Source organism: Leopardus geoffroyi, chromosome C1 (assembly GCF_018350155.1).
Source record: "Leopardus geoffroyi isolate Oge1 chromosome C1, O.geoffroyi_Oge1_pat1.0, whole genome shotgun sequence".
Lineage (NCBI taxonomy): Eukaryota > Metazoa > Chordata > Mammalia > Carnivora > Felidae > Leopardus > Leopardus geoffroyi.
Window position 1 is genome coordinate 23,630,169 of NC_059328.1, and position 14,926 is coordinate 23,645,094.

General features: G+C 53.0%; 1 protein-coding gene across 3 annotated transcripts in view; it reads right to left on the reverse strand.

The window, feature by feature from the left end:
• The window catches only part of NKAIN1 (sodium/potassium transporting ATPase interacting 1), a 42,057-nt gene extending 33,861 nt beyond the window's left edge, over window positions 1–8,196 (reverse strand). Inside the window, exon 1 of one of the 3 annotated variants that reach the window (XM_045476448.1) lies at window positions 7,719–8,196. In XM_045476448.1, coding sequence (XP_045332404.1) covers window positions 7,719–7,772 — 54 coding nt within the window. In that variant the 5' untranslated portion in view covers window positions 7,773–8,196. The remainder of the gene's footprint in view (window positions 1–7,718) is intronic. The other 2 variants (XM_045476446.1, XM_045476445.1) reach the window with 2 other exon arrangements.
• Window positions 8,197–14,926: the final 6,730 nt, after the last annotated feature.

Genomic DNA, 14,926 nt, shown 5'->3' on the forward strand with positions numbered 1-14,926 from the left:
CAGAGCCTGGAGCCTGTTTCAGATTCTGTCTCTCCCTCTCTCTCTGACCCTCCCCCGTTCATGCTCTGTCTCTCTCTGTCTCAAAAATAAATAAACGTTAAAAAAAATTTAAAAAAATAAATAAAAATAAAAATAAAACCTTGGTACTCACTGGCAGAAGCATCTCTGATTCACCTGCTCTCTCCCTCTCCAGGTCAAGGCCTGGAGGGCTGAGGGCACTGCTACTGGGCTCCCTCTTACCAAAACTGGCTCTGTCCCCTGTGGCTGGGAACTAGCTTTAAAAAAAATTTTTTTTTTGATGTTATTTATCAGAGAGCGTGCGAGTGGGGGAAGGTCAGAGAGGGGGATAGAGGATGTGAAGCAGTCTCTGCACTGTCAGCACAGAGCCCAATGTGGGGCTCAAACCCACAAACCAGGAGATCATGACCTGAGCCAAAGGCTCGACCGACTGAGCCACCTAGGCGCCCCTGGAACTAGCTTGTAAAAAGCACATCTCGGGGCGCCTGGGCAGCTCAGTCGGTTAAACGTCCGACTTTGGCTCAGGTCATGATCTCGCCGTTTGTGGGTTCGAGCCCTGCACTGGGCTCTGTGCTGACAGCTCAGAGCTTGGAGTCTGCTTCGGATTCTCTCTGCCCCTCCCCTGCTTGTGCTCTGTCTCTCTCTCTCAAAAATAAATAAACATTAAAAAAATAAATAAATAAAATGGGAATGCAAGCTGGTGCAGCCACTCTGGAAAACAGTATGGAGGTTCCTCAAAAAACTAAAAATAGAACTACCCTACGACCCAGCAATTGCACTACTAGGCATTTATCCAGGTGTGCTGTTTTGAAGGGACACATGCACCCCCATGTTTATAGCAGCACTATCAACAGTAGCCAAAGTATGGAAAGAGCCCGAAAGTCCATCAATGGATGAATGAATGGATAAAGAAGATGTGGTATATATATACAATGGAGTATTACTCGGCAATCAAAAAGAATGAAATCTTGCCATTTGCAACTGCGTGAATGGAACTGGAGGGTATTATGCTAAGTGAAGTTAGTTAGAGAAAGACAAATATCATATGACTTCACTCATATGAGGACTTTAAGAGACAAAACACATGAACATAAGGGAAGGGAAACAAAAATAATCTAAAAACAGGGAGGGGGACCAAACAGAAGAGACTCATAAATATGGAGAACAAACTGAGGGTTGCTGGAGGGGTTGTGGGAAGGGGGATGGGCTAAATGGGTAAGGGGCACTAAGGAATCTACTCCTGAAATCATTGTTGCACTATATGCTAACTAATTTGGATGTAAATTATAAAAATAAAATGAGGGGCGCCTGGGTGGCTCAGTCGGTTGAGCGTCCGACTTCGGCTCAGGTCATGATCTCACGGTCCGTGAGTTCGAGCCCCGCGTCAGGCTTTGTGCTGACAGCTCAGAGCCTGGAGCCTGTTTCAGATTCTGTGTCTCCCTCTCTCTCTGACCCTCCCCCGTTCATGCTGTCTCTCCCTGTCTCAAAAATAAATAAACATTAAAAAAATAATAATAATAAAAAAAAATGAAAATGAAAAAAAGTGGAATGAATATCCTACTCATATCCAAGATATTTTCCATTACATCATACAGACTGTTGTTTTAAAAGAAAAAAACCCCTCAATCCTATCATTCTACAAATAAATTTCTAGTTTAATTTAAAAAATAAAAATAAATAAAATAAATAAGAAGCACATCTCTGGGGCACCTGGATGGCTCAGCAGGTGAAGCATGAGCCTCTTGATCTTGGGGTTGTGAGTTCGAGCCCCACATTGAGCATAGAGACTGCTTTACAAAAGGGATAAAAATAAAAACCCCAAACAAAAACCACATCTCGGGTCTCAACTTGCTCATCACCCCTTTGCCCCTGAAGCCAGAGGACAGAAGAGATGTCAGTCATCACGTTGACCATCCCTGCTTGGTCCAGATTTTACAAGCATTCTCAAATCGTCTTCCCTCGATCACTCATCTGAGGCCCGGACTGTATCTTCTGTTTCCTCGGTGACAAGTCACTTCATGTCCGGCCTCAGTATGCCCATCAGGAAATGGGTATAAAAACCACACCTGAGCCTGAGGGCTCATGGGTCTTCAATACAGGTTAATTTCTTCCCTGGATAACTTTCCCTCAACCTGCCTCTTAGCAACCTTCCACTCAGCACAGGCCTTGGGGTGCGCAGAAACGGGGGACAAGCAGCTCAGAAGGTCTGGGGTTTAAATGCTCATTCTGCCCCTGCCATCTATGTGGCTGTGGATAATCCAGACGGCAACGAGGGACCGGGTATGCGAAGTGCTGAGCCCAGGGCCTGGCTCATAGGAGAGTAGTTGCTGTCATTATTTCCCTCCAAACCGTCCATTTGCCACATAAAGAAACTGAGACCTGAAGAGTTTATGGAAATGACTCTGACCGCTAAAATCTCTGACCCCGGCAGACAGGGGGGCTGCGGTGGCCCGTCCAAGTTTCGAGGCAAATGGCAGGGAGCCTTGGGAGCAATCCCCATTGGCACCATGCCTATACCGTCTCATGGGGTACCCCCAAGCTGCCACAGGGTACGAGCTGATGTTCTGACTGCTTCACAGGAAAGAGGCGGAGGCTCAGAGAGGGTAAGGGACTCGCTGGGAGTCACAAAGCGAGGCAGCGATGTCGATCTGACTGACCCCAGAGGTAGGGCTCCTGACCCCTGTGCCAGATCTCAGAGCAGCTGCCAGTGACGGGGCACTTATCTCAAAAACCTGCACCCGCCTACCCCTACAGAGGAGCCAAACTAGGGCCCTCCCGTGCCCCACCTCTCCCCCAGCCTCTCTTTTCTCTTCCACCTTGCTCTCCCTGCCTCGTAAGGGTCTTCAGGGCTGTTTGGTCTCAGCCTGTCCATCTGCAGAAGGGAGCGGACTACCCCCGCAGCGGTGCAAAGGGATACGAGGAACAAAAACGGTCAGTGGCCCAGACAATTCTGTGCTCTGTGCTCCTGACTCCAGAGCCCGGCTGGAGAACCCGAGGCACCTAGAGCAGAGCAGACCCTCCCCGGGAAGCCACCAGCTTGCAGACGAAGCTGCTTCAGAGCGCGCTCCCTCCAGTCCTTACCATCACTATTGCTAATAACGACATCAATCAGGTTGACCACGTTTCACACCATTACTCCCAGCTCAGCAGGAAGCTACATATTTCCCCCCTCACGCACCACCTTCCAGAAAGAAGAGCTTTCCAGAGGGGACGAGCAGGCAGCGTTTCTCTAAATACCTACTATGTGCAAGGCACCTGGCTAGCCCCTTTTCTACAATCCTGCAAGGTGGGGGGGGGAGGGGGGGAAGCTGTTTCTCTTTGAGGGAGGAAGAAACTAAAGCCCAGAGGAGTGAATGCAGGTGTCCAAGGTCACCCAGGGCTGGGACGGAGAACAACCGTGGCAGTGATGTATCACTGAGCACTCAATGGCTCACCGTGCCAGGCATGTGCATGATCCCACTGAAATATGACCATGTTCAGATGAGGAAACTGAGGCTTGAGGCAGTGAAGAGACCGGTCTGAGGGCACACACTGCATAAACAGGAGCGGCCAACGGGCGCAGGCGGAGAGGGTGGCTCTCCGCTCGGGCAGGAGAGTGCGCCCATCCTGGTCCTGCCACTGCTAGCTTAGAGACCTCGGGCGAACTTCGTCACCTTCCTGAGCCTCAGTTTCCTCATCTGAAATAGGGGATAGTGAGAACATCCATCCCACTGTGTGGAATAACGGTAAGGATAAAGACAGTAGGCAAAAAAAAAAAAAAAAAAAAAGCTAACGTTTATCGATCATTTAACATGCACCAGGCACTTTGCCAAACACTCTACATATGTAAGCTCATTTGGTTAAATGAAGTAATGCATATAAAGTGCTTAGCACAGGACTCCAGAAATGGGAGCGATAATGATGATGAAGAAGAAACTGATGAGGATTCCCTTGGGCAAATCTCCTTGGTTCATCTTACAGGAAGAACAGAGTGGCCTGTAAGGTCTCAGGAAGGAGGCGGACCTGGAAAGAAGGGCAGGGGTTGGACAGGGGGAAGGAAAGGAGACACACATAACATTCAGGAAGTGAACGGCATTTAAAAGGTCAAGACGATACACTAAGTAGGAGCACGTGGGTGGCTCAGTCGGTTGAGCATCTGACTCTTGATTTTCGCTCAGGGCATGATCTCAGGGTTCATGGGTTCACCGGGGCTCTGTGCTGACAGCTAGGAGCCTGCTTGAGATTCTCTCTCTCTCCCACTCTCTCTCTCTGCCCTTCCCCCGCTCATGCATGCTTTCTCTCTCTCAAAATAAGTAAATAAACATTAAAAAAAAAAAAGAAAAGATGATACACTGAGTAGAACTCGGGAAAGGAAGGGACCCAAGACATTCTGCAGAATGGCACCGGACGGAGACGCCCTGAAACCTCCAGGGCCAGCTGGACGTGGTCCCACAGTCCCCGATGGATAGAACTGGCAGGACCCCAGAGACACAGCCCAGGGGTGCTTCCCATGTTACAGATGGAAGAAACCAAAGCTTGCAGTGGGAAAAAGACTTGTCTGAGTTTACAGGATGTCAGTGGCAGGACTGTACTTGAATCCAAGCCTTCTGTCAGCTCAGCACCCAGCTACCTGCTGCTTCCCACAAAGGAAGACTGCAGGGCGAGGGGGACCTGGATACATTTGGGCCACAATTCCAGGAAAGCGCCCCATGGTATATATCATTATGATGACAGGAAGAAGCTATAGTTGATTGAATGCTCACTCTGTGCCTGGCACAATGCTAAGTTCGTTATATGCATTTACCCCTCCCAACAACCCTAAGAATTCAGAACGGTTTATATTATCTTTTTCACAGGTGACAACATTGTGGCTCAGAGAGGGTAAGCAACTTGCCTAAGACCACACGGCTAGGAAGTGACAAAGCCAGGACTCGAACCCAGGCCTGTCCTACCAAACTCCCCAGCCCTGTCCCTACACTTGTCCCTCTGAATAGTACAGCTCCCACTTGCCCCTCCTACCCTCCAGTAAACACTCACCCCTACTCCCTCACCCAAAGCCAGTCTATCCCAACTACAGAAGAGTGTTCAGAGCTAGCCTGTTTCATCATAATGATCAAACCCCGTCCAAAAGAGAAAAGTGACAGCTCGTCTTCTAAAGTTTTCAGCTGAGAAACATTTAACAGCCTTTTCCTTCTCGGCCCCTTTCCACCAGGTGAGAAAACAGGCTCCCTTCTCTCTGGGATGATGTCAGGCTGGTGGATTCCAGCATCCAGGAGTACATGACAGAAGCTGCTAGGCAGCAGAGGCTCCTGGGAGTTAGTGACAGCTGAAGGGACCCGCTCTGCAATCCGCCCAGACAGAACAGAGGCAAGAGATCGATTTCCAAGTCCCTTCTTGGAGCACGCCCTCCCCCCAAATTATCTCACGTAATTCCCATAAGTTGTCCGAAGCCACCCAGCCAAGATGTATTAGAGTCAGAATCCGACCCAGGTCTCGCCTACTTCCAGAGTCCCTATGCTGGCAAACTCTCTAAGCAGAAGGGTGGGGTTAGCTTAGCTGGGGAGAGTTCTGGAGGCTGGGAGTAGTAAGGACAAAGAACCCCTGATCGCTCTGGGCCAGAACTACTTATTTTATAATTAAGAAGGCAACAGAGAATGCTGGTCACCTGCCTGGCTTCAAAGCCTGGCGCTTAGCTGTAGAACTTCGGGCAGGTTACTTTACGGGATATGAGGATTAAATTAGTAAATACGTGGAAAAGGGCTTCCAAGAGCACCCAACATCCTAGTAAATGCTCCCCAAAGCTAACCGCTGTCGGCAGCAGCAGAGAACGAGCATGGGACAGACTAACAGTGCCTACCTTTGGGGTGTGGGACAGACATGGAGGCAAATGTACGTTTAAGTTCTGCCGTTTGACTATGGACGGGTTCATTTTTTACAATATGTATGTAACTTTTTTTAAGCATGAAAAAGTCCTAGTTTAAAAATTAAAAATTAACACACAGGAAAAAAAACAAACCTCTGAAAAGTTTCATCACTCCTTGGCATTTTATTTTCCTCCAAGTAGATAAAGAAGGGTGTTTCTACTGTGAGCCAGGCGTTGCCAGATACCTGATTCATTAATTTATTTTACAAATATTAATGGAGTGCCAGGCACTGTTCCAGCTGCTGGGGATTTAGTAGGGAACAAAACAGATAATCTCTGCCCTTCTGGAGTTTCCACTCTACCTGATTTTAATTAATCCCCCAACCCCACCGCGCCCCCCGCAACCCTCAAGGATGGGCAATTTCCAGACAGGCAGACCAAAGCAGCCTGGCGAAGGGAAGTCGCTTGCCCTGCATCCCACGGCTGGGAGCAGGGCTGCTACCTTCAGGGCCTGGCTGTTTCTACCACTGCCCAAGAGGGCAAGTCTGTGGCCGGCAAGTTTGGGGCTGGCGTCCCCAAGAGGACAGAAGCAAGATGAATGAGGAGGTCTGCACATCCAGACTCAACGCGTCACTCGGTGCTATTGTGTGCACCTGTGCTGGAGGAGGCGCAGTGGGCGCAGGCAACCGTGGAGACGAGGCTGTGGAGTTAGGCACCAGTGAGGCTCAGGTTCCCCCACCTCACACCCAGCCCGGACTCCTGCCCGTGGAGGTCCCCACGCACCTCTGCCTAGAAGCTCAGCACAGCTTCAAAACCCCCCAGTCGCCAGGCCTGAGCTCTAGGGTTAGGCGGGAGACCCTGACCTCTCTTTAACCCGCTTCCCAACTTCACCTGCCAGAGCCTGAAGGGAAGAGCAGACCTGGTCCTCGTGAGCCCCCAAATTCACTTCACTGGCCTCCCTCAGAGGAGAAGCAGAGTTGCCTCAGCTGGGGTTGGGCATGGTTTCCCCAGATGCTCCCCTCCCCACCCAGGGCACCCACCCCTCACTGGTGCCAGCCAAGGCAGCAGTGCTTGTCTGCGGGTCCCCACCCATGACACTCAGGTGCGACTGATGGAGAGCCCCCCCCCCCCCCAGCCACAGTGGCCACAGCCAAAGCAAGGAGGGCAACCAGCATCCAGTTTGTCATACTGGCCCAGGACCTGGCAGCTCCTGGTGACTCTCTCCAGAGAGGCAGGTCTCCATTCCCACCCAGGCTTGCTCAGTCAGGAGGGGGGAGGCAGGCAGCTACAGCACAAAGGAGGAGTGAACGGTTCCTGGAGTCTAAGATCCCAATACACACAGATGAACGTGGACCAGGAAAGGGTTAGAGATCTAGAGACACAGCAAGGAGAAAGCCGGAGACAAACACACACACAAACACACACGGAGGAGCAGAGACTTTGTGAGCAACACTCGCGCGGGCACAGACCCGGAGGACAGGAGAGCCGCGCACTCGAATAATCTAGAGGAAAACACCCCGCAGGGACCTCAAGGGATCCAGCTCAGCAGCCCGGGACACACCCCCGGCCCCAGCGAGCCACAGTCCCAGAGCAGGCCACTCGCACGGTGCCGGGCGGGCGGGGGACCGGCGCACAGGACGCACTCGGGGACCGGGGAGAGCCGGGCGAGAAGCGCACACAAAGAGCCAGCCGGGCCAGCAGGAGCAGGCTCCGCCCGTCCGCCCCGTGACTCCAGCCCACCCCCCACCCGGGACTCGCGGCAGACACACACGGAGACACACACGGGCTGTGTAGCCCACCCGCACGCCCGGGACCCGCCCCGCCGCGCCCCACCCGGCCCCGGCCGCCCGGCGCTCACCAGCTGCAGGCAGCAGAAGGCGACGAGCGTGCAGCGCCCGCTGCACTTGCCCATGGCTCCGGGGGCCGCGCGGGCCGTCCGCCGCGGCGCCCCTCTAGCTCGGCGGCCGCCGCCTCCTCCTCCGCGCCGCACGGGCTCCGCGTCCTCCCCGCTGCGCGCCCCGGGCGGCGGAGCCGGGCGCCTAGGGCCGGGCCCGGGGGCGCCGGGTCCTCAGGGCTGGGGCCGCCCGCTCGCGCCCCGAGTCCATGGTCCGTTGGCCCGCGCCGGCTCCGCCGCGCCGCGCCTCCTTTGTCTGGCCGGCCGGCCGCCAGGCGCGCCTCCTGCCCCGGGGCGGCTGGCGGGGAGCGCGGAGCGGGGAGCGCGGGCACCGAGCGCGGCGCACAGCAGCACTGCCCAGCTGGGGCAGCCGCCCGGGCGCTCGGCGGCCGCGGCTTCCCGGCCCCACCACGTGGCTCCGCCGCCGCCACCGGGAGGGAGTAAGGGAGGGGCGGGGCGGGGCGGCCTCGGGAGCAGAGGGGAGGGGAGAAGGGGTAGGGAAGTGGAGGGTGGAGGGAGAGCCGGGGAGGGAGTGGAAGAGTGCAGGCTTGGGGGTGGACAGCCCTGGGTCAAAGCCGGACTTCACGGGCTGTGTGACCTTGGGCGAGTCACGTCGCCCCTCTGGGCCTCAGGTTTCTTAGCAAAGTGGGAATAACGTGCGCTTCGGAGTTGCCAAGGTGAAAAGCTCTTGTGTGAATAAAGCACTTAGCCCTGTGCCTGGCCCGCTGAGGGTGCTGGAGCACTCCTCTCTCCGCCCTGTCTGTAGGACCCCCCCCCCCCCCCACCCTGGGGTTCCAGCCTTGGACCTCTCCTGCCACTCTGGTTCCCAGGTCTGCTCCTCACCCCGGCCTCCCTCCTGAGTGTCTGGTCACATTTTCCTTCTTCCCTCTTTCCTTCTACTGGCATTTACTGAGCCGGGACTGCATACACACCCCTGGGGGCGCCCGGGATCCAGAGATGAGCACTGCGGCGCTGTTCCAGAACCCATTGAGCTTCCCAGGGAACAGACAAGCTCCCAGAGGCATGTGGGTGAGCTGCCTGATGGCAGAGACAGAGGTTGGTGCAGGGGGGCTGTGGCCTGCCCCTAACCCCTAACTGAGGCTGCAGTGAGGAGGGAGTCAGCAGAAGACTGCCTTCTTCAAGACACTCTGAAAAGCACTCCAACTTCCAAACACATGCCAAATCCATGTAATCCCCCCCCCCCCCCCCCCCCCCCCCCCCGCCTCACTCCTAACTTCTGAGTCATCTTGGTGGTTAGGATCACTCAGGTGGAAATCCCTGAGGCATCCTCTGGGCTTCTCTATATCCCATCTGACCATTCTGTGAACCGTACCTTCCAGCTAAGGTCTATGAAATACCTACTATGGGCCAGGATCTCCGCTGGGGAGAAGGGGATGCACCAGTCTCTGTGCTCAGTGAGAAAACAGTCCAATGAGGGGTTGTCATTACAAGAAACATACAAATAAATACATAATGATGGATTCTGATGAGTGCCTTAAAGGACAATAAAGAGGAAAAGAGAAGAAGGGGGCACAATCCAGGTGTGGAGACCAGGAAGGGCCTCCTTGGGGAAATGACGTTAATATTGAGAAGACAATAGAAGGGAAGGAGAGGCAGAGGAGTGGTGAACAGTGTTCTGACAGAAGGAACAGAAGGTTGCCAATTCTTCCCATAGTCTCCATTGTGGCCAGCCCTCCTGACCTGGGGGCGGGGGTGGGGGGCCGCGTGATACGGATTCAGACCCATGGTTCTGGACCCGAATAGCCAGAGGCCAGCCCCCTCTCCTCCCTGGACTACTAAAATGGGCTCTTCTCTGGTCCCCCTCCCCCAGCAATTCCTCAGCATGCTGCTTGGTATTTTATTTTATTTTATTTTTTTCAACGTTTATTCATTTTTGGGACAGAGAGAGACAGAGCATGAACGGGGGAGGGTCAGAGAGAGGGAGACACAGAATCGGAAACAGGCTCCAGGCTCTGAGCCATCAGCCCAGAGCCTGACGCGGGGCTCGAACTCACGGACCGCGAGATCGTGACCTGGCTGAAGTCGGACGCCTAACCGACTGCACCACCCAGGCGCCCCGTTGCTTGGTATTTTAAAACACACAGGCTACAGGCGGGCCCCTGGGTGGCTCAGTCCGTTCAGAGTTAAGCGTCCGACTTTGGCTCAGGTCATAATCTCACAGTTTGTGAGTTCAAGCCCTGCATTGGGCTCTGTGCTGATGGCTCAGAGCCTGGAGCCTGCTTCGGATTCTGTGTCTCCCTCTCTCTCTGCCTCGCCCCCACTTGTGCACACGCTCCCTCTCAAAAATAAATAAACAGAACACACACACACACACAGGATATGCATAGAGTTGAAAGTACATGTGCTGAGGTTTTCACTTGGAAGAATAAAATAAGGTAACAGTGGGAACTTTTTTTTCAGTCATGCTTGGCGAGTAACAGCTGTGTCCAACCAGGTTCTATGACTAGACAGGCTTCCAGGAGTCTGTGAAGTCCCTGAAATAATATGCGAAGCTTCGTGCGAGCAGATGTGCCTTTTTCTGGGGAGAGGCCCCGACAGCTTTCATCAGATTCTTCAAAGAGTCTGTTTCCCACAAAAGAATAAGAACTAGCCCCACGAAGCCTCGGCCCAGATGTAACGGTTCTCTAGCAGGCCCTCTCTGGGGCCTCTTCCAGATAGAGCCTCTGTCAGTTCCCTCCGAGGCTCTAACAATGCAAATCGGTAATAATAACAATAATAGCGATAGCTTATTGAGCGCTTCCTCTGAGTCAGGCACTTGGCATATATTATCCCATTCGGTCCTTCTGCTGGGGCTGTGACCAGCCCTTGCCAGGCTCTCGGATGTATCGCATCATGTTCCCAGGCCTGGCTGACTCGCTTTTAAGTCTGACCCATGGGCCAAGAGATGGCTTGTCTGACCTCAGAATTAGCCTCTGGCCCCCCGGTCGTTCCATTTAGCCCCAGTCCTGCCCTGATGAATCCACGCACACACAGGCTTCGCCCATTTTGTGCTGTCTGGAGTACATCTCCCGTCCAAATTCCCAGCCCGGAGAACTTCCCATTTTGAATCTTAGCTCCACAGTCACTTCCCCTCAGAGGCCTTCCTTAACTCTCTGTCACCTGGAGCAGTGCCTCACCTTTGGGCTGGCAGTGGTCTGTGCGATACCTCCGTTAGCACTTTTACTGGGATTTGCTGTACTTTTCTGATGTCGCTGGTCTCCCCCAATAGACTGTGCGCTCTATGGGGAGCCAGCAACAGTGTCATAAATTACCTCTGCTTCCCACGGGGCTGGGATCACGTCGGGAGTCAGCAAACACGTGGTAAATGAATGATCTTCCTGGCCTCAGGCTTCAGCATACTTTGTGCCCTCTTTACCACCTGGAAGTTCTAAGGGGGAAGGCAATCCAATTGTAGGAACAGCCAGAAACAGCTTTGAAAGATGTCGGGGCGGGGGGGGGGGGGTGGTGGTTAGGAGCTGGGGATGACGTCCGGAGGGGCTCGTCATAGCTGGCGGCGTGAAGGATGACTAACCCTTCAAGTAGGGAAAGACTGTGGGGCAAACAAAGCAGGATTTAGAAATAAAGGGCAGAGATGATTCAGAGCATACCCACGCTTCCTGAGTGAGGAGGCAGAGTCATGGTCAGCCCTGGAGAGAGGCCCAGGGGGAGCTGTGGAAGGCCTGGGATTTATGAGGTGCTAAGGAGTTCCTCCTTGGCCCTAAACCAAGTGGTCACAGGGTCTGAATCTTCCACCGTGGCCCCTGGGAGGGTTGACACGGAAAGCTTCTGAGAAAGTTCGCTCCTAAGATGGCCGAAATGTGAAGCCAATTAATTTCTCCTTCTTCCACGTTAGAGGCCGGGACGTGCTCACCGATAGTTTCTGGGGTATTTTCTGACACCAACCAATTCTCCAACACCAGCCGATCGTTCAACAATTCACTTCAGGTCTGACACTAACTACCCAGAATGAGCGCAGACCCGCAGCTGAATTCAGGGTCAGTCCCCACGTGACCGCCTGCGTGTCGGATGCCTGCAGCAAGTCTGTGGTCACCCCTACTTCTGCCTGACCAGCTCTAAGTCGGGGGTGCCCGTGATCTCCTCCTTAGGTTCGATAATGTGCTTGTGAACGGCTCAGAGAACGCAGGAAGGTGCTTCACTTACCTTTACTGTTTTCTTAGAAAGGATACATAGTGAACAGCCGCTCTATGCCAAAAATGGGGACAAAGACCAGATGTATTTTATATCATATCACAACAGCTAACATCTCTTAAGCATTTCTATACCAGGCACTGTTCTGGGCAATTTCTATGCAATGACTCATTAAACCTCCCAGCAAACCTTTAAGGTAGATGCTATGATCATCATCCCCTTCTTTTTCCAGATGGGGAAACTGAGGCTCAGAGAGGTTAGATCACTTGCCCAGGATCATGTAACATAGAAATGGCAGAATCAAGATTTGAACCCAGGAAGAACCACTTTACCAACAAATTCCTATTCCATTCCTTACGTTTTCCAAACTTTTCTTTCTCTTTTAAAAACGCTTATTTATTTTGACAGAGAGAGAGAGAGAGAGAGAAAGCACAAGTGGGGGAAGGGAGGGACGGAGAGAGAGAGACAGTTGGTTGTGTCCGACTTCAGCTCAGGTCACGATCTCACGGCTCGTGAGTTCGAGCCCCGCATCGGGCTCTGTGCTGACCGCTCGGAGCCTGGATCCCGCTTTGGATTCTGGGTCTCTCTCTCTCTCTCTGCCCCTCCCCCGCTCGTGCTGTCTCTGCCTCTCAAAAATAAACGTTAAAAAATTTTTTTTAAAAATGAATAGGCTATCCCGAGAATCCTCGGGATAATGGCTTGGGGGTTAGCACACTGTTGGCCAGTCGTCTGGCATCGAATGGCATCGTCTACCATTTCTTTCTTTCTTCTCCCTTCCTTCCTTTCTTCTAAGTAATCTCTATATACAAAGTGAGGCTCGAACTTACAATCCCAAGATCAAGAGTCGCATGCTCTACCCACTGAGCCAGTCAGGAGCCCCCATTGCTTGTTTTCTTGAACCCGGCTGCTTCACCCATTGCCTTCCCTCTCTGGCCCCTGATGGCACCCGAGTTTGGGATTCGTGGGCCTGGTGGCCGAGGCAGAACATATAAACAGGCAGTTACCAGCAATGAATAGAGAGGCCTAGTGCCTACAAGAATGGTGGAAAGAATGGTTAACTCTGCTTGGGATTAGGTAGTGATGGAAAACTTCAGAGAAAAGGTGATGCTGACTGAAATATAGGTTGCCAGGCCAAAAAGAAATGCAGACACAGAAGCGTCTAACAGCCAGGGGTGTTTCAGGAACTGTGAGCCCTTCCTTTCTTTAACTTCGGCACATACTTCTTCCTATTGCCTCCTTACTGCCACCTCTCCTCTCCAACCAACTTCCTTTAAAATCCCAGTTTTAGAGGGGCGCCTGGGTGGCACAGTCGGTTAAGCGTCCGACTTTAGCCAGGTCACGATCTCGCGGTCCGTGAGTTCGAGCCCCGCGTCGGGCTCCGGGCTGATGGCTCAGAGCCTGGAGCCTGTTTCCGATTCTGTGTCTCCCTCTCTCTCTGCCCCTCCCCGTTCATGCTCTGTCTCTCTCTGTCCCAAAAATAAATAAACGTTGGAAAAAAAAATTTTTTTAAATCCCAGTTTTAGAGCAAATCTTATTTTTTTTTATATTTATTTATTTTTGAGAGACAGAGAGAGAGAGAGAGAGCACAAGCAGGGGATGAGCAGAAAGAGGAGACACAGAATCCGAAGCAGGCTCCAGGCTCCGAGCTGTCAGCACAGAGCCCGACACGGTGCTCGAACTCACAAACCGCGAGATCATGACCCGAGCCGAAGTCTGACGCTCAACCGACTGAGCCACCCAGGTGCCCCTAGAGCAAATCTTAAAAGGAAAAAAAAAAAAAAAAAAAGCTCTGATAAGAAGGAATGGTTGAGAGAAAAAGAATAGGATGGAACAGGGCAGGGTTTAGGGTCTAGGTCAGGAAAACCCTAAACAGCTCAGAGAACGTTTCGTCTCCTTGTCTGGGGCTCTGGGGTCCAGAATCCCTAGCACAGCATCTGCTGACAGCCGAAACAAATCTCCCTTTCCACTAGCCTTTGGTGGCCACATGGGCTTCCCGTTAGTTTGCCCTCAGGCCAGCTGAGCTGGGGACATCGTGAGATGGCCCCTCCAATCAGCCCCACACTTCGCTGGGCCTTCATTATACACAGGGTTTGTCTAGGGGCCACCTGGGGATAGGAAGACAGGCAGGGTTAGCTCAGGCCTCAGGCCCCCAGGCCCTGACAGGATTCCCAGTCCCCTGCTGGCTCCCCACCCCTTATCATTTTCCATAAGCCATCACCCAGGTGGCCTTTCACAGAAAACAATTCACTGAATCCTAAAATTACCGTCTTAGAGTCTGAGGCAAACGGCATCTATAATCATGGGACAGCGGAGCTGGGAAAGGGGTCCTCTAATCGCATGGCTCCTGATGCTAGTGTGCAGACCATCTGTGTCTGGATCAGGGCCCCCACACCAGCCCAGCCCAAACAGCATCTCTGGATGCAGGACGTGCTTACCGGGATTTTGAAATATACTCCCCGGGGATTCTATGAACAGCCTGGGCCCTCTGAATCAATACAACACAAACACTTCTGTCAAATGGTCACCCAGCTTCCGCTTGCACACCTCCAGAGGGGAAGAACTCTCTATCCTTCTATCCGTGGGCAGCTCTGATTCAGCTGCTTTCTCTGTTGAGTGCAAATCTGCCTCTTAAATTCCACTTTGCCTTGGCTCTGCACTTTGAAGCTTCCCAGAATGAGTGTTTTCTCTTGTCCAGCGTAGCCATTTGCCTTACGAAGACAGTGATCCGTCTCCCCTAGTTCCCACAACCGTTCCTCGCGATGATCTTCTGAGAGGGTACCCAGAACCGACAGCATCCTCAGGCGTGGTCGTCCTCCTGTGCGGAGTCGCGACCTCGGCTGGCTCCCTTTCCACAGAACGAGCCCCAAATCTGCCACCCTAGCTTTCGAAACCCTTTGCAATCCGGCTCCAGTGCTTCCCAAGGTTCCTCCTCATATGCCTGCAACTCCCCCAGTATGCTGTTACCACTACCCCGTGCGGTGTGTCATTTTTGAACACACCCGATTTGGTGATCTGTGCTGCTG